The sequence below is a fragment of the Phoenix dactylifera genome, chromosome 18 (assembly GCF_009389715.1).
Source record: "Phoenix dactylifera cultivar Barhee BC4 chromosome 18, palm_55x_up_171113_PBpolish2nd_filt_p, whole genome shotgun sequence".
Lineage (NCBI taxonomy): Eukaryota > Viridiplantae > Streptophyta > Magnoliopsida > Arecales > Arecaceae > Phoenix > Phoenix dactylifera.
In genome coordinates, this window is record NC_052409.1 from 6,389,764 (window position 1) to 6,414,353 (window position 24,590).

Below are 24,590 nucleotides of genomic sequence, written 5' to 3' on the forward strand. Positions count from 1 at the left end.
GTCAAACCTGGATTGGATCCTTTTGAGTCCGAATCATTTTCTTTTATTACATTATTTGCTTTTATCTTAGTTAAGTCAATTTGGCCAGTTGTTTTGTTATTAAACTAGTCAATTGGGTTTATGTAATTGGATCAATTTAGTGGACCAATTTTGGTAAGGGATTAATTGTGGAAGGGTCCAAATTTAGTCAATGTTAATTAATTGATTTGATCGATTGATTGCTTAATTTGATCAAGATGTAAGGACCACCCCTCTCATGTATGAGGCAATTGATGATTAAATGAAAAAATCCTAGCCTTCCTCCTGTTCTTCTTCCTCCTCTTTTTCTCTTCTTCTTCCTGCATCTCTATAACCTCTTCTTCCTTCCCCCTCTCTTGTTCTTCCTCCTCTTCCGTTATCCTCTGTGGCGAAACAACAATGGACATGGGGGGTGTACGGCAGACTTGTATCGTATGGGTGCATGAACAATCGAAAGCCACAACATGGGATTTGAAAGCTTAAAGTGTTGAGTGTAAAAATTTCACCCTTTCCTCAGTATGGAGAAAGAAACAGCCAGTGACCACTCTTGTTCAGCTCCATGCATGCATCATAATTTGAGACAAATGCCAGTAACCACTGTAGTGTTAGATCAATCAAGCAGATATTTTTACGTGGTGCTTGTTGAACCAGATGCATGAGTTGGGCCTGTCATAGTTAGAGCATACAATGGCAAGAGCACTGAGACAATTAAACATTCTGTTATCTTATGGCAATAGCGAGGTATGGCGATCCAGAACTCTCTTCCGTGAAAGAAAAGTTTGAAATCCAACTGAAAAAAGAAAAAAAGGAAAGAAAAGCTCGTACCAGACCTTGAAAGACAGGAAACATCCAACTATTTCTTCACACAGGATCATATAGGCAACAATTGGTTGATCCATGACATGGTCTTCAGAATAATACATTTTGACATACCATTAACTTATTGTCCATAGCATTTATATTTATACATATGCATTTAATCGATAAACATGTTTGCTGGTGATGACAATTTGATATTGTCCCTTAACCTAGCAAGTCCCTGGCCTACCAATTACCAGCTCTGTCTCTACCTCCGTGTTCTGACCATCATGATCATCAGAAACAGCTTTCCAAGGAGCGCATAGCTGTAGCTGAGTTTCTGAGTCAAACTTAAGATAGAGGACAAATATCAAGTTAGTTAAAACATTGTTGCAGATGTTACAGACCATTTAGGGACAGGTACTTAAATATTGCATATCGATTGTATGATGAAGCAACATAAAGACCAAATTATATTCAACTTCTTACCATTTCATGTAGTGAAGAATTACGTTCCAAAAGGATCTTCCCCTGAATTGATAACCAAAATGTAAAAGGAAATCTGATCAAGTACTAGAAATAAAAACTCAATGTAGTTCCTTGGCAAAGGACGACTTCATTGTTACAACCATTACAATGCATAATTGTAGTAGTCTACCTTTTCTTTCAGTTGATCGATTTGCTCCCCTAGCATGTGATACTGAATGAAACAGAAGATAATGACAATGTCAGAGATAATGATGTGCTGCTGATGGCTAAAGCCAAATAAAATAACACAGGAAAGGCTATTATATCATACTTTTCTTTCTCTGATGATGCTTAGGCTTTGCTCTAACTGCAACTCTAGTTCATGCAGTTCCTCCGCTGTACATGATTCCAAACTTTCACCTAGGAGCTTCCTGCATGAAAGGAAATGTTAGGATTTTATCTTATGAGAAAAAATTTTGAGTTCTGGCGGGATGCAAACTTCTCAAATTTTTCAGTCTTCACCTTTTACAAGCCTCAAGCTGTTCAATCTTCTTCATCAAGCTTGCAGTTTCAGACTTCAGCTGTTGCAGTTTAGGCAATTTAATTTCATAACACATGCGAAATAAAAAATAAGAAATTAATTTATGACGGTTTGTCTTACAGATTTTTCTAAAGGTATATTATTTCTATGCATAATTATTTAAGATGCTTTCAAGGTATATTATTTATGTGCCTGATAACCAAACATAAATCCTTCCATGTTTCTGTTTCTTGTTTCTGGTTACCATTTGCTGATTCCATATGATGGGGCCAATAGTACTAATGTAAAACATTTTCGAAACTTCGTGAGTTTTTCCATAATTTGACACTAGGCATTGGAAATAGCAGTTTCTTCACTTCCGCCAACCAGCTCTAGCTCTTGTTAGCATTCCTCCTTACTTGAGAGAGTTCCACTTTTCAGATCCTGCAGGTGGCATCAACCACCGCATTTCTCAAAAATTGACTATATCTTTCCTTCTGCATGGATATTAACATAACCTTGATTGCATTACTCAGATGGATATTCCTCTTCTTCTTCATGAATATTAATATAACCTTGATCAAGATCATGCCAATATCCATGCAGAAGAAAAGAAACAGGCCATGTTTTCCATTCAAAAACATAACTTTGATACATTTTAATTGAACTTTGTAAGTATATTCAATTATATTATGCTTTTAATAACTAAACCCAAAACCTGGCTCTTGGATGCTATATCCTCCTTTGCTAAGACAGCAGATGCAATATGGGCGAATGACACATGAAATTAAACAGAAACGACTAAATAAACTAATCTCATCAAAAGTCAGATAAGAACAATGGGATCACTTACGAAAACAGAAGGATTACTAACTCGTTTATTATGCTCTTTTGCTTGCTTGCTGATGTTAACATCCATTGCATGTAACATGTAACGATCAAGTGTGCTTTCCATGCTGAAACACCCCAGAGTGAAAAAATTAGGTTTCGTTCAAGAATATATTCAGATAATAGAATCTGGAAAAATATTCAGTAAAAAATATTAATCTCTTCAAAAAGCTTAAAGGTAAATGCAACTGTCTTTGGTTGCACTGTGATCTGACCCAGACTATGACCAAATAAGACCTGATCCAATTCGACCCATTTGACTCACTAGCTAGGTTGGATTAGGTCCAAATCTTGACTTAATTTCTATATTTCCGTTGGATCTGGATAACCATTGAGTGATCTTTACCCTCACCATGGCCACAGTTAGAAAGTCAACATTTGTGGCACAGTATTGGTCAGATCTAATCCAACCCAATACACAGCTCAAGAGACTTATTTTAATGCATAAAAAACATATATCTAATATTCGCTATTACTAAAAGTAAGATTTCAATTTGAATATTTTCTTAGTAAAGCATCATGAATTTAGAAAACATTGGCAACATAAGAAGAAACTGTAAACTCTTTCAGTCATGTAATACCATTTCTAGTAAAATATAGTGGATTTGGTATTAGCATTTTAAGTTTTAACATCAGCTAGAAATAATTGATTAGTCATTTATATTGATCTAAGCTAAAATGGGGGCTAGAGTTACACCATCTAGATTGATATGGAATCAGGTGTAGATGTGAAGTATTAATGTTATGTTGCAGTGCCCAAACTTTTTGTTCTTTAAGAGTTTCCTCTCATGATCATAACCAAGTGCTATACCAATACCATGTCTAAGTGTAGGGACCAAGCATTCATGTGTAAATCAAAATGTCTGGGTAATAGGGCTGAAACCAAATCGGATACATATCATATACCAGTATATCCATATCTATATTTATTTTGTTTGACAAATACAAATATGGATATGGATGTTAGTTGGATGCAAAAATTGATATCCATATTTATTTTAAACGAATACAGATATAAATAGGATAGTAAAAGTATGGATATCAACATGGATCTAAACAAGAGAAATCCCTCAACCATCCCAACAAATGCCACACACAATACATATATGTATATGTATGTATGTATGGGATTGGATCTAAACGAGAGAAATCCCTGAACCATCCCAACAAATGTGAAACAACAAATGAAAAATGAGCATTTTAATTAATTGACTTCTAAAAAAAAGAAAGAATCTTAAAGACGAATCCTATGCTCTTTGACCAATCATATACATACAAAAGCACAGTATTACAACACAAATTAATGCTAGTATCATTTTTTGAGAATATGATGATTATTAACCATTGCTCATATTTGAACCAACTTGGAGAGGTATGTGAATCAGCTGACCTATCAGCTACTGGTATGGCCACTGGAAATATATCATAAAAAAATTGGACTAGATCATAATTCATATGATTCTAATTGCTTTTTTTTAACTAAGAAAAAGATAAATTGTTAAAGTTATAAACTCAATTTTATGATTCAAATGAATAATCTCTTTTTTTTAAAAAAAAGAAGAAAAGATAGAACATAGAGAATCTAACATATCCACTTAGCTTGTCCGGTAGTTCAACTGGTTTGGTGTCTACACTAATTTATATTTGATGCTCACAAGTCAAAATCAACTTCAACTTTCATTCTCACATTACAAAATCTTGAATCAAGAACTGAGAAGTACACTAGAAAAAAATAAAAAGATTGCTGCTGCATATGCACTGATTCATATCTCCTAGGCAATAGAGAGCACCCAAATGGCAATATAAGAAAAAAGGCCAACAAGTGGGAAGGGAGTTTCTTATACTCTTGATTTCATATAATAAAAAAACTATAATTTTGTGGGAATTAGACTCTATCCAAAAACAACAAATTCATTTTTTATACGTATAATGATTTAGGGCCTCATCCAAAAAGACTAGTCAGAAGGTGTTATCTAGATTTCATAGCCTTGCTTAAAATGCCCAAGACCTCTCCAATATGCAACTACAAGCTATCTGTGAGGATCTGTACAGATGTATGTTTAGTCCCATATCGGCTATGCAATGGGTAAATCCTAGATACTTATATTGGACCATGAAATTCAAATAATATCTTTTAACTAGCTATTTGGGGTGAGGTTCTGGATCGTGACAACTGGTATTAAAGTGGATCCAACCCACTGCGTAATACGGGTCTAGATTGGATTTATGGTACTTATAATTGGATTTGAATGGATTTAGACCGTTAGCTTTATTTGTCATGACTTAGGACCTTACCCAGAAAGACTAGTCAGAAGGTGTTATTTGGGATTCATGGTCCAATATGAGTACCCTGGATCTACATATTGCATAGCAGATGCAGTACTAAACACAAATCCATATGAGTCCTCATGCTACCAGCTTGGACTTTGCCCAGGTTTTACTAAAACCATACCTGTATCTATTGGAGCTTCAAATCTAAATATTATTTCATAGCTAGTCTATTTAAGGATCAGGATTGGTCTAGGTTCAGGTAATAAAAATGTGCATTAGGCTTGGGTCAGTGAAGATTAGGTCCCAATATCCATCAGGTATAACTTATATCATGATAAAGCTATTGTCAAAACCATTCTTATATGATTATTTTATATGAAAATCATATCACTTATATCTTGATAAAGCGATTGGCAATCGTTTTATCATAATTTCCATGATTTAATTTTTGGAGCACGTATTGAATGTTTCATTAATAAACTTCTCAAAACATGATTTTTTTTAGCTTGGTTAAGTCTTTAAGATATAATGGTTGATACATTGATAAACTTCTAAAAGCATGGACCTGAAACAATGTTGAGCTGTTGAAAAAGAATGGAATTCTGTCAAAAAAAAATATATGCAATGATTTTTCGTATTACCCTATTACAGAAAGGTTTTAATAATAAAATAAGATATTAAAAATATGATCTATTTATTGCACCTTAAAAGTTGATTTTTTTTATTTTGCTCCATCTAAAAATCTCCCCTCTGGTCTCTAGACTAGTTAGTTCATAAAATTTCGAAAATTATTTGTCTGAAGTATTTTACAAACAAGGGTCAAGAATGTGTAAATCTTAGGAGTTTCATCATTGGACAACAAACCCACAATTCTCCAATAGTGTTTGTTGCCCAAGAAGACAACCCAGGAGGGGGGGGGGGGTGAATTGGGTTATGATTTAAATTTCGACTAATTAAAAACTACGTTTGGTTAATATCCAATTCTATTGCAAGTATTCCGGTTAAGTAATTATATGCAGTGAAAGATTAGAGAGAGTGTAAGAGAGAGTGCAGCAACCAACACAAACACAAAACAATTTATAGTGGTTCGGTGCTAACCCCTGCTCCTACGTCTACTCCCCAAGCTACACTTGGGAATTCACTATAATCCCTCAGATTACAGCCGGTTGTTTTACAATTTCACAACCCAACTTGTTTTACAAGATCACAACGAACTCGGTCGGTTTTCACAGGCTCACCGACTAGAACCACCCGATTGTTTTTCCGGGATCACAATCGAACCCTTACACCGTTAGTTTTAACCTTAGCTCACCAACAAACCTTACAACCCTTGATTTAATCCCCTGATTGAATCAAGTAAGAAAATAGTTTGGAAAAAGTTACAAGGAAAGCTTCTTAATAAGCAAATATTAAACAATATGAAAAGAGAAGAGTTAGAAGCCCTCAAACAGATTTTGGAAGAAGAAGAAGGGGCTTCTCGAACTCTGAATCTCCTTTTTGAATGCACTGAAGATCTGATGTCAGAGGAGAGCCTTGAATGCGAAGGAAAGAGTTAGTTGGATGGAGTTCAATGCGCTTCTTACTTCTTTCTCTTGTATTTACTCTTAAGAGCCTTTGGTAGGTGGAAATTCTTTTTATTTGAATGGAATAGCTCTCTTGGTGTCTACTACTATTCACTCTGACTATTTAAGCAATTCCCTTTGAAAACAAGCCGTTAGACACTAATTTGTGGCCGTTCTGCATAATCTGCAACTCCTAATAATGTATCCGTTGGGGTCCGAGTCGACTCACTCGATTTGGAGTCGACTCGGCTATTGCTGGAGTCGACTCATGCTTTACTGGAGACGACTCGCCCACTGTTCAGGATTTGAATTAAAGTGCTGTCCCATTCTGGAGTCGACTCGGCCAAACCTGGAGTCGACTCGCCAATATCCGAAGATGACTCGGCCCTCTGGAGACGACTTGTTCTCAGAGTTCCAGAGATCTATTTTTCTGCATTTCTTTCTCGAGTCGACTCGGATCATCTTGGAGTCGACTCGGCTCTTAGAGCCCAAAAACTGATCTTGGCTGACTTGGGAGACAAATGCAAGATGATTATTTAAGTTCCTAAGAGATGCTCTAGTTCTAACAGGTTGAAATGGATTATCTAAAATTAATTCTTTAGGGTGACCATGAGCATACCTCCAAGCCTTAGTAAGCCCATGATCAACAATTACCTTTTGGCTTTTTGAAGTTTCTCCAATTTGCTTCGGTTCATTCTCTTGTAATGTCATATCATCTATCCTTTTCTCAAGTATTCCTGCATCATCATCAAGAGCTACTCTCTTGCTAGAAGAGACATCATTAGTATCATCAAAAACAACATGTATAGACTCTTCAATGACAAGGGTTCTTTTGTTGAAGACTCTATAAGCTTTACTTGATGTAGAATATCCCAAAAAGATACCTTCATCAGATTTAGAATCAAATTTGCCTAAGTTATCTTTGCCATTATTATGAATGAAACACCTACACCCAAAAATATAAAAATAGTTTACTTTGGGCTTTCTATCTCTCCACAGTTCATAAGGTGTTTTCTTTATAATTGGTCTCAATAAAACTCTATTTAGTATATGGCAAGATGTGTTAATTGCTTCACCCCAAAAATACTTAGGAAGATTACTTTCACACAACATGGTCGTGGCCATTTCCTCTAGAGTTCTACTCTTTCTTTCTGCCACTCCATTTTGTTGTGGAGTCCTAGGTGCAGAGAAATTATGAGTTATCCCCTTTTTACTACAGAATTCATCAAATAGATGATTTTCAAATTCCGTTCCATGATCACTACTAATAGCTATAACTGAAGCATTTCTTGAGTTAGTTACTTCCTTATGAAATTTCTTAAATACTGAAAATGCTTCATCTTTATGAGCTAAAAACATGACCCATGTGTATCTAGAAAAATCATCTACAATGACAAGACCATACTTGTTTCCACCAAGGCTTGTGGTTCTAGTTGGTCCAAAAAGATCCATGTGAAGTAGTTCAAAGGGTCTAGCAGTAGAGACATAATTTATGGATTTAAAGGAACTTCTAGATTGTTTGCCATATTGACAAGCTTCACAAATTTTATTTTTCTCAAATTTTAGCTTTGGCAAACCAATCACTGAATCTCTTTTAACTAATTTTGATATTGTATCCATACTTGCATGACTTAATTTACGGTGCCATAACCAACTTGCATCATTGACTTTAGAATCACTAGCTACTAGGCAACGGCTATTATTAGCGAGATCTTCAAGATCTACTACATAAACATTGTCACGTCTTATTCCTTTGAATAATAAGCTATTGTCAATTGAGTTGGTTATGATGCATAGAGATGGCTTAAACAGAACATTAAAACCTCTATTACATAATTGACTAACGCTAAGTAAGTTATGCTTAAGACCATCTACAAATCGTACATTATCAATAAAGGTTGAAGAGGTGATTTGTACTTTACCTATACCAACGATGTGACCTTGGTTATTGTCTCCAAAGGTCACTGCACCTCCCTTGTTAGGCTCTAGGGTGAAGAATTGCTCCTTGTCACCCGTCATGTGTCTTGAGCAGCCACTATCCAAGTACCAACTGTTTTTGTAGACCTTGGCTGCAAGACACTCCCACACAAGAAAATCATACAATTTTAGGTACCCAAGTTTTCTTGGGTCCTTCATGGTTAGTAATGTTGGTTTTTTTTGGAACCCAAACCTTTTTAATTTTTCTTTTAGCTTCTACTTTCCTATGGTCACATACATTAGCTTTATGTCCTACTTTTCCACAGCAAAAATAGGTTATATTTTTAGTTTTACTTTCCCCAGCTTTTACAAAAAAAAATTTAAGAAACTTTTGCTTATTCTTAGGCTTATACCCTAAACCAGCTTTACTAAATACATCTTTTTGACTATTAAGTATCATGTCCAGTTTTTCAGAACTAAAGGTAAACTTCTCAACTATAGGTTTATACTTTTTAAGTTCTTTTGTTAAGTTTAGTTTTTCTGTTTTTAGTAAATTTAGATCTTTTGTAAAGTTATCTTTTAGAGTTCGGTTACTGTTTTTAAGTTCTGAAACTTCCTTAGTTAGTCTTTCGTTATCTTTAATTAAGGTATTAGTTTTTTGAGTTAACATTTGGTTGCTTGTTTTAAGTTCTAAATTTTCTTTGATGATAAAATTCTTGTCCTTAATTAATTTATCGTACTTATGGCAGTGAGATTGATTAGTTAGTTTTAATTCTTTATTTTTAAGATTTATTGTCTTATATTCATTCATTAGTTCATTAAAAGCATCATACAATTCATCAAAGGTAAAATCTAAATGCGTTTCAGATGTTACCTCATTTTTATTTGCCATAAAACAGAAGTTGGCCTTTTCCTCTTGTTCCTCATCCGATGATGATGATGATGAATCGGAGTCCGTCAAAGTGGAGACGAGAGCTTTCTTTTTCTTGTACTTGCTGTTCTTCTTAAGCAAGGGACAGTCCATTCTGAAATGTTCCGGCTTCTTGCACTCATAGCAAGCGGTTCCCTCACTTTCCCTTTCCTTACCTTTGTTCTTGTTGTGGAAGCTTGAGGAACCTCTCTTCTGATGAAAAGACTTCTTCCGATTGATGAATTTTCTGAACTTTCTCACGAGAAGAGCCTCATCATCATCTTCCTCATTGTCTTCTTCTTCACTGCTACTGCTGCAAGAGGGAACTTTGTTAGAAGAAGTAGATTTAAGTGCAACTACCTTTTTCTTGTAGGAGGACTCTTCTTCACTGTGTTGCTTCATTGTCAGCTCGTGTGTCATCAATGATCCAAGGAGCTCCTCGAGTGCCAGCTTGTTCAAGTCTTTGGCTTCTTGGATCGCCGTTACCTTGGCTTCCCATGACCTTGGTAAGGATCTAAGAATTTTCCTAACAAGGTCACTGTTAGTATAACTTTTGCCAAGGTTCTTTAGGCTATTGACAATATCAGTGAATCTAGTAAACATGCATGTGATAGTTTCATTTGGTTCCATCTTAAATAGTTCATACTTATGAACAAGCATGTTTATTTTAGATTCCTTGACTTGATTTGTGCCCTCATGAGTCACTTCAAGTCTGTCCCATATCTCTTTTGCAGAATTGCAAGTAGAGATCCTATTGAATTCATTATGGTCTAAGGCACAATAGAATACATTCATGGCTTTGGCAATTAATTGTGTCTTCCTTCTATCATTGTCATTCCAATCTTTTTCAAGCTTGGGTATAGCAACGTTGTCTACATAAATAGAAGGAATGTATGGTCCATTAACTATGATGCTCCAAACATCATAGTCTTGGGCTTGGATGAATATCCTCATCCTAGCCTTCCAATAGGTATAGTTGGTTCCATTAAAGAATGGAGGCCTATTGGTGGATTGCCCCTCACTAAGAAAGGATCCAAAAGGGGTTGTCATTTTTTAATCTTTTACTCTTAAAAAAAATGAGAGCACCTGCTCTGATACCACTTGTTGCCCAAGAGGGGGGGTGAATTGGGTTATGATTTAAATTTCGACCAATTAAAAACTACATTTGGTTAATATCCAATTCTATTGCAAGTATTCCGGTTAAGTAATTATGTGCAGTGAAAGATTAGAGAGAGTGTAAGAGAGAGTGCAGCAACCAACACAAACACAAAACAATTTTTAGTGGTTCGGAGCTAACCCCTGCTCCTACGTCCACTCCCCAAGCTACACTTGGGAGTTCACTATAATCCCTCGGATTACAGCCGGTTGTTTTACAAGTTCACAACCCAACTTGTTGTTTTACGAGATCACAACGAACTCGGTCGGTTTTTACAGGCTCACCGACTAGAACCACCCGATTGTTTTTCCGGGATCACAATCGAACCCTTACACCGTTGGTTTTAACCTTAGCTCACCAACAAACCTTACAACCCTTGATTCAATCCCCTGATTGAATCAAGTAAGAAAATAGTTTGGAAAAAGTTATAAGGAAAGCTTCTTAATAAGCAAATATTAAACAATATGAAAAGAGAAGAGTTAGAAGCCTTGAAACAGATTTTGGAAGAGGAAGAAGGGGCTTCTCGAACTCTGAGTCTCCTCTTTGAATGCACTGAAGAACTGATGTCAGAGGAGAGCCTTGAATGCGAAGGAAAGAGTTAGTTGGATGGAGTTCAATGCGCTTCTTCCTTCTTTCTCTTGTATTTACTCTTAAGAGCCTTTGGTAGGTGGAAATCCCTTTTTGTTTGAATGGAATAGCTCTCTTGGTGTCTACTACTGTTCACTCTGACTATTTAAGCAGTCCCCTTTGAAAACTAGCCATTAGACACTAATTTGTGGCCGTTCTGCACAATCTGCAACTCCTGACAATGTATCTATTGGGGTCGGAGTCGACTCGCTCGATCTGGAGTCGACTCGGCTGTTGCTGGAGTCGACTCATGCTTTACTGGAGACGATTCGCCCACTGTTCAGAATTTGAATTAAAGTGCTGTTCCGTTCTGGAGTCGACTCGGCCAAACCTGGAGTCGACTCGCCAATATTCGGAGATGACTCGGCCCTCTGGAGACGACTCGTTCTCAGGGTTCCAGAGATCTATTTTTCTGCATTTCTTTCTCGAGTCGACTCGGATCATCTTGGAGTCGACTCGGCTCTCAGAGCCCAAAAACTGATCTTCTGTCTTTGGAGTCGAACTGCCTCGGAGTCGACTCGGATTGTCTTGGAGTCGACTCGGCTCTCAGAGCCCGAAAACTGATCCTCTGTCTTTGGAGTTGAACTGCCTCGGAGTCGACTCGGATCGTCTTGGAGTCGACTCGGCTCTCAGAGCCCGAAAACTGATCCTCTGTCTTTGGAGTTGAACTGCCTCGGAGTCGACTCGGATCGTCTTGGAGTCGACTCGACTGACTTGGGAGTCGACTCTGGAGCGCTTGGAGTCGACTCGGCTCTCAGAGTCCCCGAAGTTGGTTCTCTGCCTTTTAGTCTTGCTTTCCTCTGAGAGTCGACTCGGACGTAACTAGGAGTCGACTCGCCAAACTTCGGAGTCGACTCGTAACCTTCTGAAGTCGACTCGGTTGCAGGGTCTGAAATACATCGTTCTGTCTTTCTTCTGTTACCCTTAGGACTCGACTTGGAAATGTCGGGAGTCGACTCGGCAACCATCGGAGTCGACTCGAACCCTTCTGGAGTCGACTCGCTGACAGGGTCTGAAAATCAACTTTCTGTCCTTCTGTCAGTTCTCAATCGAAGTCGACTCGTAGTGTACCGGAGTCGACTCGAGCATGTGCCAGAACTTCTGAAACACTTGGAGTCGACTCGTAATCTTTCGGAGTCGACTCGAGCTTCAGACTTTGGTTCAAACTGAGTTCCATACTTAGCCAAAATATGTTGAACCAAAGCTAGAATACTTAAACATAAATTCACAAATATTTGCCTGAAACACTAGATTGAATTCATTAGTATAACATAAGATATACTCAAATGCTTTGAGCTCATCGAAATCAAATAGGGTTATAATCAATCACTCCACAGTGTTCTTCATTGCTGATAACAAATGAATGTGTGCTGTAAACATCTCAACCATTCCATGACAAAGTAATCAAATGCTATTATATTTAGGAGATAATAATAAGCATGGAGAATTCTATGACTAAGATAAGCAACTAAACACAATGAGACCTACAGTATGATAGCATCATATGTGCTTAATAATGTAGGACTCTATTTTATGGGCAAGGACTTTACAGGCAACACACCCATCCTCATTTGAATGAACCATAAGCTGGGGTTAAATCTTTTATGGGGGGCACTGAACTTCATGTGTCATTTTCTTGTTCATGTTAAGAATGCCTCATGTATCACAGTACACATCACATGAACATCAAATATTATTGCGATATAGAAATTGCGAAGTAATAAGTTTGCTGTGAAAGGCATATCAGAAATCATAACTTAAACATTTCAAGGACCACCACAACCGAACAGTTAATCACCCCCGGGGTAGGTTTCTACCTAGCAATTTGCAGCATTCTTATGAGCACTTCTACCAAACTGGGTCCAAATTTCTTCAAACCAAAACCAAACACAACCAAGATCTGCAAGAAACCTCTCTCTCTCTCTCTCTCGCCCCCCCCCCCCCCCCCCCCCCCCCCCTAATTGATGGATGAGGGGCTGAGCCATTGGGCACAATCTTTATTTCCTTTATCTCTTGCAATATAATATGCACAACCTCAGAAATTCTAGTTTTTTATTTTGATGACCATTGAGATAAATATTTTACTTGTTTAAATTTATCCTCCCTTCTCAATAATTCTTATTTTGACTCTTTGTGTTGTCTTAGGTGTTCCTATATTGCATGTTAATTTATAATATAAAAAACGAGTTTTCATATTCATAATGTTATAAAATAACTTCATTCTTGGCATAATGTAACTTTATTATCTCCACCACAATTAAAAAAGCTGTGAGAAAGGTCCTGGAATGATGACTTAGACATGACTCATATTCTTGACATTATATGTAGCTAAATATTTTTCAGAGATTAAATCTTAAATAAAATATCATCAATGCATCACAAAAAGATTTAATATAGTTACATTCATATTACGAGCAACTAAAACATTTTCACAGCTAAACATGATCGCTAGCTTCTACACATATGCAAGTATGTATGAATGTATATATGCACATATGTATGCATATATGTGTGCATGTATGTATGCATGTGCATGCATGCTTGTATGCATGTACGGATGTATGTATGTATGCATGGATGCATGTATGAATGGATGTATGCATGCATGTATGTATAGATGTTTGTATGTATGCATGTATTGCATGTATGCATGCATATGTATGTATATATGCATATATGTATTTCAGTATAATTTATGTTGACTTTTCAATCCAGGCTTCAGAGGACAAAAACAATTATAGTGCAAGCATAAAGGTGGATGGGCTAATATATTTATGTTGATGCATGCAAGACGAAAAATAGATTTTCACAAGTAGCCGGAATAAGTAGAAGTCATGCAGAAATTCTCCTTTGATAGATCAATAGAAATCTTGGGTCTTCTGCTGATTGCATATCACTTATTAGGATTAGTAGGCAAAATCAAGTCATGCTCATAAAATTGCCACAGTCAAACTTAAGCCACCATACATGATGGTATAAACAAGAATAAAAATATGGTAAGTAATGAAGTGAGGGGCAGCACAGACTAGTGGTGACTTTTCAATATAGTGTTCCAAAGACCAAAAACCCTGCATAGATGAAGTTTTGTTTTCTAAAATAGTGAAAGTATCCCTCGACAAAAAACACCAAAAGGTCTAATATCATTTGCAACATTTCTAGAATACATTCACATTCTTTTGATGAATTATGTGGATAACTCCTCCTTTATTTAAAAATCAACATAATATATAGAACATAACTAGTAATATGGAATTGATGGGACATAATTTTATATGACCTTGATAATGCTTGGATCAATTTGCAATCCAATGGAAGTGGGAGAAAATACAAGAATAATTTCTTGTGCAAGGAGGAAGATAATTTTCATTCAAAAACTTGGGATCCTCCTCATTACAATTCATGACTATTTATAGGCAAATCATGAGTAACATGAAAAGACAAAAGAAAATGAAAGGTCAAGAGTCACCTTAATATGGGTAACTCACACAATAAAAGACATCAAAGCCAAAACTAAATTCTCTTAGAGAATTTAAAAGATCAAAAGACACTTGCCTCTTAAAATACCTATAACTTTCCAACCATAATTCAGATTTTAATGTTCTTAGGCTTGTTGGAAAGAAGAGAAAGAGACTTGAAACTTTCATTTTAATAACCTTTCTTATTTCGGTCATTTAATATCCTAAAAATGGCATGCAAGTTGTATGACGTCCATGCACCTGCATCATACTCCCCCGGTTGAAGCTCAACTCGTCCTCGAGTTGTCCAATGCCTCTTCATCATCATGATATGGAATTAGATCAGACATATTGAAGGTAGCAGAAACTCCATAGTCACCGGAAAGTTCAATTTGATAGACATTTTCTCCAATACGCTTAAGAACTCGAAATGGTCCATCGGCACGATCTTGTAATTTGCTATATCATCCATGGGGGAATCGTTCTTTACGAAGATGAATCCATACAAGGTCACCTTCTTTAAATGATGCCGAACGTTGATACTTATCAGCTCTCTCCTTAAATTTTTGATTGCTCTTTTCAATCTTGGATCAAACTTGCTCATGCATCTTTTTGATTTCATTAGCCCTTGCTTCTGCATCACCGCTAAATCGAACAACATAAGGAAGGGGAGCTAGATCAAGAGGGCCATTAAGATTGCACCCATAGACAATCTCAAAAGGACTAGCACCGGTAGTAGAACTACTTGAGCGGTTGTATGCAAACTCCGCTTGAGGAAGAATTAAGTCCCATTGCTTCTTATTGTTGCCCAAATAACTTCGAATAAGATTGCCAAAGCTTCGATTCACCACTTCCGTTTGACCATCGGTTTGTAGATGATGAGAAGAACTGAACTGAAGTTTGGTGCCGCCCATAGAGACCGCCAAAAGTGTCCTACAAATTTTGGATCTCGGTCCAAAGTGAAAGTCTTTGGGATACCATGAAGTTTGACGATCTCTTGAAAATAAAGATTAACAATTTTAGATGCATCATAAGTCTTTTCGCAAGGTATAAAATGTATCATTTTAGAGAATCGATCAACAACCACCATGACCGAATCCTTTCCATGTTGGGTGCGAGGAAGACCAAGGACGAAATCAATACTTACATCCTCCCATGGAGCTTGAGGTACAGGAAGAGGAGTATAAAGGCCGGTGTTTTGAGCTCGGCTTTTGGCAATATGGCAGGTTCGACATAAGATGACATGTCTCTCTACATCCTTTCTCATCCTCGGCCAAAAAAAATTTTCTTTGACAAGGATTAAAGTCTTGTCTCGGCCGAAGTGTCCTCCAAGTCCTCCATTGTGGGCTTTTTTGATGATTGCTTGGCGAAGAGAGCAATTAGGAATACATATTTGGTTACCTTTAAACAAGTAACCTGCTTGAATTGGATAATCTTCATGAGGAGCATCACTGCATCGAGCTCAAATCTCGCAAAATAATCATCATTAGAATAGAGATCTTTGATGAAATCAAAATCGATTACCTTAATCTCCAAGGTTGACAACAAAGCATGTCTTCGACTAAGAGCATCCACAACTTGATTGAGACTTCCGGCTTTATGAAGAATGGTGAAGGTAAAAGATTGCAAAAATTCAATCCACTTGGCATGCCTTACACTAAGCTTGTGTTGAGTATTGAGGAATCGCAAGGCTTCATGATCAAAGTAGAGAACAAATTTCTTAGTCATAAGATAGTGCCGCCAATGATGAAGAGCCTCAACAATAGCATAAAATTCTTTATCATATGTTGAATAGTTTTTTCGCCCATCTCCATGTTTGGCACTAAAGAAAGCAATAGGGCGTCCTTCTTGACTAAGCACCGCGCCAATGCCCACATTAAAGGCATCACAATCCACCTCGAAAACTTTTTCAAAATCTGGCAAGGCAAGGATAGGGGCCGTTGTCATTAATACCTTAAGCTTCTCAAAACTTTCTTAAGCCTCCATAGTTCATTGATAGAATCCAGTTTTCAAATAATTTGTGATGGGGGCCATAATAGAACTGAAATGTCGTATAAACCTTCAATAAAATGTGGCCAACCCATGAAAGCTCCGGATCTCGTGAATGGTATGAGGTACCGGCCAACTAGAGATAGCTTCAATCTTCTTAGGATCAACTTTGATGCCGCTGGCGGTGACCATATAACCCAAAAATATTAGGCTATCGGTTAAGAAGTCGCATTTGTGAAGGTTGACATAGAGCTTCTCTTTTCACAACATCATAAAGATTTGTCTAAGATGTTCCAAATGTTGCTCTTGATCCCTACTATAGACCAAAATGTCGTCAAAGTAAACAACGACAAATTTACCTATATAAGGCTTGAAGATTTGATTCAAGAGGCGCATGAATGTGCTTGGGGCATTAGAAAGCCCAAATGGCATCACAAGCTATTCATATAGTCCATCTCTTGTCTTGAATGCCGTCTTCCATTCGTCATCCGGTCTCATGCAAATTTGATGATAGCCACTTCGAAGATCAAGCTTGGAGAAGATGTAAGCGCCGGCAAGTTGATCTAACATGTCGTCTAGCCGAGGGATTGGAAAATGGTATTTGATGGTGATCTTGTTAATAGCTCGGCTATCAATACACATGCGCCATGTTCCATCCTTTTTGGGGAAAGTAAGGCAGGAACCGCACATGGACTCATGCTTTCACATACCAAACCTTTGGCCACCAACTCGTTCACTTATCTTTGTAATTCCTTCATGGTCCTTGGGACTCATTCTATATGCCGCCTTGTTTGGTAAAGTTGCACCTGGCATGAGATCAATGCAATGTTGAATTTTCCTCATTGGTGGAAGACCAGAAGAAATTTCATCGGGAGCCACATCTTGGAATTTCTGCAAAAAAGAAGTAATCTTAGGTAGCAATAAATTGCCCTCCGTGTTAGATTCTACCACTATGAGAGCATATGCTTGAGAGGCTTCTCGAATTTCAACTTCAAATTCTGCATGGACAAAAAGGTACTTCCCTCTCCCTTAATGGGTTTGGGTGTGTTGTCCATTTTTGAAGGCCCAAGGGTTATTTTGGCACCATCCTTCAAGAATGCATAAGTATTTTTGTATCCATCGTGAACGACCCTCCTATCAAATAACCATGGCCTCCCCAAAAGTAAATGGCAAGCGTCCATAGGAACCTTGTCGCACCATATTTCATCACGGTAATTTTTCTCAATTGAAAATTGAATAAGGCAACATTGGAAATTTTTTACCTCATTTCCTTTCTTGAGCCAAGAATGAGAATATTGGTGGTGGTGAGGTTCTGTCTTGAGTTTCAACTTTTCCACCATCTCCATTGAGATGCAATTCTCGCAACTTCCTCCATCGATAATGACATTGCAAATTTTGCCATAAGCCGTACATCGAGTATGAAAGATGTTGCACTGGAGCCACATGTGATCATCTTTGCTTCGTATTGAATTCAGATTTCGACGGACCACAAGAGCTTCACCATGATCACTATATGTGATGTCTTCTTCAATTTCATCATATATAGAATCTGACTCATTTTCTTCACCGTCACCTTCTTCGGCAAGAAAAACCACTCTTCTATTTGGACACTCAGAAGCAATGTGCTCATAGCCAGAACACTTGAAACATTGAGGTCGAGATGATGTTGGCCGAGAAGAAGATGAAGCATCTTTTTTCACCGCTGTGGTTGGCTTGGATGTAGAAGATGAATGAGATTGTAATGCACTCCCCCGGTTAGGAATACCCTCACGCTTGAAATTTCGGCCTCCAGGAGCATTTGTTAAACCCTTTTCTCGCCGTTGTTAAAGTTGACGTTCCACCTTAGTAGCAAGTTTAATAACATCATTAAGAGAAATAAAAGAATGGAGGTTTACCATATCATGGATGTCACGCCTCAATCCACTAAGGTAACGAGCTATTGCTTGTTCTCCACTACACTACAATGAACCATAAGATTGTCGAACTCTTCAGTGTACTCCACGGTTCGCATCCCTTGAGTGAATTGATACATGGTGAGAAATGCATCTTGAAGCTAATTTTCGGAAAGGTACTTTTTGCGAAGCTCTTTTTTCATTTTCTTCCAAGTACAAATCTTGGTTTTGCCCTCCTTTGCTCTTTGCAACTTGAAGCGCTCCCATCAGATTGGTGCATGCTTTCGAAACTTGATGGCTACGATCTTCACTTTAAGCTCATCGGGGATCTCTTTGTAGTCAAAGATCCGCTCAACAGTGTTAAGCCAATCTAGAAAGATATCGTGTTGCATTTTTCCTTCAAACTCGGGAATATCTACCCTGATGTCTGGAAATCGAAATTGATGACGATGTTGGTGAGATGAAGAAGAGTTGCTCCTCCTACCACAACGTGAACTTTGGTCACGGAAGGTGTTGCGATCTTCTTCAGTGGTGTCGCCCTCCTCTTCACTCGGGTTTTGCTCATAACTAGCCAACCTTTCGGTAAGGTTTTGGACTTGCCGCCGCAAATCATCATTCTTTATGTCGCGAAGATCTCGCTCTCTACGAGATTCTTCATCGCTAGAAGGATCTTAGTTGCCTCGACTCGCCTTGGTTGGTTGAAGCTTGCGTCAACACCACCACGAGAAATACAATAGGATTCCTCTCGAAACGTCAAGAGATGATAACCTCGCTCTGATACCACTTGGATCAATTTGCAATCCAATGAAAGTGGGAGAAAATACAAGAACAATTTCTTGTGCAAGGAGGAAGATAATTTTCATTCAAAAACTTGGGATCCTCCTCATTACAATTCATGACTATTTATAGGCAAGTCATGGGTAACATGAAAAAACAAAAGAAAATGAAAGGTCAAGAGTCACCTAATATGGGTAACTCACACAATAAAAGACATCAAAGCCAAAACTAAATTCTCTTAGAGAATTTAAAAGGTCAAAAGATGCCTGCTTCTTAAAATACCTATAACTTTCCAACCATAATTCAGATTTTAATGTTCTTAGGCTTGTTGGAAAGAAGAGAAAGAGACTTGAAACTTTCATTTTAATAACCTTTCTTATTTCGGTCATTTAATATCCTAAAAATGGCATGCAAGTTGTATGACGTCCATGCACCTGCATCAGACCTTCATAGCAATAATGAAAACAAAGCCAATTAACCTTTTAAGACACCTTTCTCTAAATTGTAGAGATCACATTCGTTCTGGGTTTTACAGAAACACGTAGTGTCAATTTTCCAAGATTTCTAATAATAAACAAGAAGGAAATGCTTTTGACATTATAACTGCACTTATCATGTTCTCTCTTAACAAAATTTTTGATGTCCGATACTAGATAAGTTCTTAGTGAATACTGATCATACCTATCCCATAGACATCCATTCAAATTCTAAATTGTGGTAAGTCTAATAAACCAAATTTGTTCTCTAACAATTTCACATTGGTCAAATTGATTTTAATAAGTTTATAATATTAAATGTAATTATTTGGATAAATTCAACACCTAGCATTAAGGCATAAAAATTGAATGTTGGGTCTAGTTAGGCCTGATGAGTATGTTCACTCAAGAGAAACCAACTACAAGGTGATAGATCTAGTTTGACCCAATGTGCTTCTCAACCCACTACCTCCTCTTTTTCTTCTATTCTTATTTTATAATCTTTGATTTTCTTATTTTGATGTTTTTGTGCAAGATGGATGACAGTGTAGGTATAATAGTAAAATTAAGTTGATCTGATGTTGTAGTTATGCGGGGGCTCTTGCAAAGAGAAGAGAAATTGAGGGAAAAGGGAGAGAGATGGAAAAACAGAAAATCCCCTAGCTCTTAAAAATGTAAGGCATAATGGGTCATCACTTACTAATTTCTAACTGAGAGACACGAAATTATATTTTTCAGGTCAATCAGCTTAATCGGAAGTTCCTTGTTAATAACCAAGTTAAATATCTGATAGACAACTTGATTAGCACTAATAGAAGTTTAGTGCTTCATCAATAATTACGCTGGAAGAATTTTCTGAGAACTAGAATGAGAGGAAACACAGCCAAAATCAGGTCAGATATTAAAGTACTACAGTTTTGATAAGTTATCCTTCTTTTGCAAAATAACTCATTTAGTGTCATGAATAAGGTAGCCTCTTTTTGGTTAAACTTTGCTCGCTCTTGTTGATAACATTGTACGTTATATTCTTCTCTTAACCAAATACTTTTTTAATTTATTTGTGGTTCTTCTGCTTTACTCCTTTAAGTATCTTCTTCCTACACTCTCACTTCCTCAGTTGTTATCGAATTTAGTTCTGCTGTAAAGGGCCACAATCATGCAATGCATAAATTAAATGGATCAACTAACTTTGCAATTGCACAATAAAAATCATAAAATGCATGCATATGTGAAGTTGATGGAAAGTTCATTAGAGAACCAAGAAGGTCTTAAAGAATTAGTTATTATAATGATGTGAAAGTAATTAAGCAAGATCACATAAGATGCTTCAGGTGAAAAGCAGCAATTATGCTTCATCTTCATATCAGAATCATGTTGCTGCAGGTCAAAAAGCTGGGATTAATATTGAGTGTTTTCCTATGCAGAAGTTCTTTCAGAGGTCTTTGCATATCTATTTTAATATGCTGAGCCACATTAAGGGAAACTAATATTTTTGGATTGTTTATTTATGGAAGGAAATATGACTGCGAGACACCTAGAAACTAAGTAAAGCTAGTAAACATTAATGGGAAAAATCCAGTAAAGATATATATATATAGAACAACAATTGACTAACTAGAAAAGTATTAAACAGATATCTAGTATATACAACCAACCAGAAACTATGCCTAGATCCCAGACACCAATTACAGGAAGATACACCTGTACTTAGGAAATATGGTGATTTTATTCAGAGTTTATTATTTCCTATTGAACAAGAAATAACAGAGGAAAAAGAAGTTATGGAATTAGGAGTGGACTTTCATGGTAAGAAGCACATGCCCACAAACTATGTTCCCTCACATGTGATGTTTTATAAATTTTAACTACTGCATGCAAGATGTGGAGTAATTAAATTTACAGTTCACAGAACCCCTTTTCAACTGGGTAGACTTGATAATGCATAATCTCCAGAAGCCTTTCTTATGTAAGTGTTTCCATGCAAAAACTTCTTATGGAAGAAGTACAAACTTCCAGGTCTATTATTTCACTAGGATAATTTAGTATACATCTTTCAGAGGAAACATGGACTTTGTCTAATTTCCCATCATCTAAGAGCTTCTTCTTAAATTAACGATGGCTTATAGTGTTGAATGGACATCAGATATTTTCTTATGCTTTAGATTATTACAATAAATTAGCATAGTACTTGCGGGAAAACAAAAATCACTTAGTTTACAACAGAAGGAAGTTGAAAAGAGCAAGACAAGGAGTACGTATGGAAACAGCAATATTGAAGGAATAGGGTTGCAAAAGCTTTACGGTCCACAATAATAATTAGTTCTATGTATCACATAAAGCATGGAAGGGGGAAACATATGAACCAAATGGATCAATTTCAATACATATGAACAAAATGGATTTAATGATAAATCCGACATGCGCATTATATCTGAGATTATTTTTCCCCCAAAAAATAGATGATAAAAGTATTCATATGTATTTGTTCGGTGTGACAAAAAAAAAAAAGAGACAAAAGTTTACACACACACACACACACATAGATGCACACATATATATGCATACATAAATATACATACATACATACATACATACATGCATGCATATATATGTATATAGACACACGCACACATTATAGTACTTGATGCAATAAATTGCCTATCATAAAAGTATTAGATGCTTCCAATGATAGTACGAATATAGACTATAAATTTCCTTTTGGATGGAAGAGTTCTTCTAAGAAACGTTGTTTGACCATAAAGTTTCAGATTAAAAATCTTGAACGCATTTTTTCTTCTCTTCATTACTCTTTTCCCTTAACTACAATAAACCAAACAAAAATTATGAAGTTGTTTGACCCGAGGTTGAATGCTCAATTTTGATTCTATTTGATGGAACAAAACAAGCTTCAGTGTCTGTGGTTTAGGTTTTAATTTCAATGTTTTTTTGCTGAAAATTCTAAATATCAAAAGAAGAATTAGCTAATGAAAAGTACGGAAAACATATGAAAATAAGTCAAGAAAATGAATAAGACATCATTTTATAGTATACTGTATTATTTCAGGAGCATTTAACGTATCATTTTGGTGATTAAAACAATCAAATTTGTTTATTAGATACACTAAAAAAAAAATCATGCTTCGTATAAGGATACATCATTTTAAGTTTTGATAGCAATCTAACTTGACAATCTAAATGCCTGTGCAAGTCAAGTTTCCAATAAAAATCTAAATGCCTGTGAAAGCCAAAAACTTATGCCAAAATGTTCACTTTCCAATAAAAATCTTTAAAACATAAAGTTGCAAAAATCGTGTGAAAAATAAGAGTTCAATATAGAAAAAATAGATTCTTGTTATTTAAAGAAATAAATATACGGCAAGAAATAGGATTATAACTCGCAAAAACATGCTTAATTTGGCCCCAACAGTCAGTTCCGGACTAAATCCCGGAACCAGTTTTGGTTTTCGAAACTTCCAGTGCAACCCAAAACCATGGTTTGGTGTACTATTACACGATACTAAACCGCAAGAGAACTATAAATATTAGAAATCTAAATCAGAGTACAACATTCAAACCTACCTGACCTCTCTAGGTTGTGTTTCCGTGGTACTTCAGTAGATGCGTCGAAACCGTATATATCCTGACCCTTCCCATCAATAACGCGAAAATCTTCTAGTCGTCCAAAAGAGTCTCCTTATCCTTATCATTTGTGTGTGGAATCGCTATAAAAAACAATGGTGTGTATCTCACAATCTCGAAGAAAGGAGAGCAACTACAGATTCTTTTACCAGAAATGAAGCTCTTTTCCCCCTAAAAGACACTTCCATTTCCCAGGAGAAATCATGGAGTTTAAAACACAAATATCATGGATCATTTTGTAGTCGACACAAAGAAGAGAAACGACACCAATGAGCGCTAAGAATACCAGTCCTGCGAAGAGTTGCATATTGACCTCAAAACCCATGTCTTTACACTAACCTACCTCAAGATCTGAAACAAAGATAGAAGTACTGTACTGGGTTTCAGATGGCCACAGAGATATAAGTTCATAAAAAGAAAAGGTCAAGAGAGATAATACTGAGAGAGAGAGAGAGAGAGAGAGAGAGAAAGAGAGAGATATAGAACCTGGAGCTGGAGAACTCATAGAGTTTTCCTCTAGGGGAGAAGACGATGAGCGCCACCTCAGCGTCGCAGAGGACGGAGAGCTCGAAGGCCTTCTTTAGGAGACCATTCCGGCGCTTGGAGAACGTCACCTGCCGGCTGGTCGCGTTCTCGATCCGTCGTACCTCCGTCTTCCCTCGCACCATGATGATATGTGATCTCTAATCTTCTCTCTTTTTTCCTTTTTTTGTTAGATTCGTCCTGGAGAAAGAGGCTATAGAAGGAAAGGTTGGGGAGGGACAAGCAAGAGGCAGGCGGGATTCAGAGAAAGAAGTAGTATACAACTGTAACCATATTGGGAAAGAGATCTCAGGACTCACCACAAATGGCAAAACAAAAGGTACCTCTTGGTTTAGAGACAGAGAGAGGTGGGATTCAGAGACAGAAGAAAAAAACTCCTTGCTTTGTTCATCTTCCTTCGCTTTTTTCCCTCTCTCTCTCTCCCATCTGCTTTATTATTGGTGGGATTTTGTGGTAGGAGCTCCCATTCGTGGATTTTAACAGAAGATAAGAGAGAGAATAATTTCTCGCTGTAAGTCCTAACTTTTTTGCCTCATTGGGAAAGAAATATCAAGGTTTTCCATAACACGTTATCCCTTTGTAACCGACCCAAGCTCAAACCGTCGTACACAGCTGCAACCAGCTATAATGATCATTATTTATCTTAAAATAACATTTCAAATTTTCATATTAAGATAAGCATTA

The 24,590-nt window shown here is 36.9% G+C and overlaps 1 protein-coding gene across 3 annotated transcripts; it reads right to left on the reverse strand.

Moving 5' to 3' along the window:
* Nucleotides 1–770: 770 nt before the first annotated feature.
* LOC103696089 (MADS-box protein SOC1-like) lies at nucleotides 771–24,416 on the reverse strand. 3 transcript variants are annotated; one of them, XM_039115533.1, is made up of 8 exons: nucleotides 24,206–24,416; nucleotides 23,850–24,099; nucleotides 2,679–2,760; nucleotides 1,807–1,865; nucleotides 1,616–1,715; nucleotides 1,475–1,516; nucleotides 1,306–1,347; nucleotides 771–1,166 (listed from the first exon to the last, which is right to left on the reverse strand). In XM_039115533.1, exons 2-8 carry the CDS (start codon nucleotides 24,029–24,031, stop codon nucleotides 1,047–1,049), a joined length of 627 nt encoding a protein of 208 aa, XP_038971461.1. In that variant the 5' UTR covers nucleotides 24,032–24,099; nucleotides 24,206–24,416; the 3' UTR covers nucleotides 771–1,046. The 3 variants fall into 3 exon arrangements, with proteins under 3 accessions (XP_038971461.1, XP_038971460.1, XP_038971459.1); XM_039115532.1 differs by having other exon boundaries at nucleotides 2,658–2,760; nucleotides 24,230–24,415; XM_039115531.1 differs by having other exon boundaries at nucleotides 2,658–2,760; nucleotides 24,206–24,415.
* Nucleotides 24,417–24,590: the final 174 nt, after the last annotated feature.

Excerpts from the sequence above, each read along its gene's own strand:
- LOC103696089 (XM_039115532.1), bottom strand. The coding sequence starts at position 24,031 with ATGGTGCGAGGGAAGACGGAGGTACGACGGATCGAGAACGCGACCAGC. Across the intron at positions 1,716-1,806 it reads CAGCTTGAGGCTTGTAAAAG|GAAGCTCCTAGGTGAAAGTT; the intron begins GTGAAGACTGAA and ends CCTTTCATGCAG. Across the intron at positions 1,517-1,615 it reads GCATCATCAGAGAAAGAAAA|TATCACATGCTAGGGGAGCA; the intron begins GTATGATATAAT and ends TGTTTCATTCAG.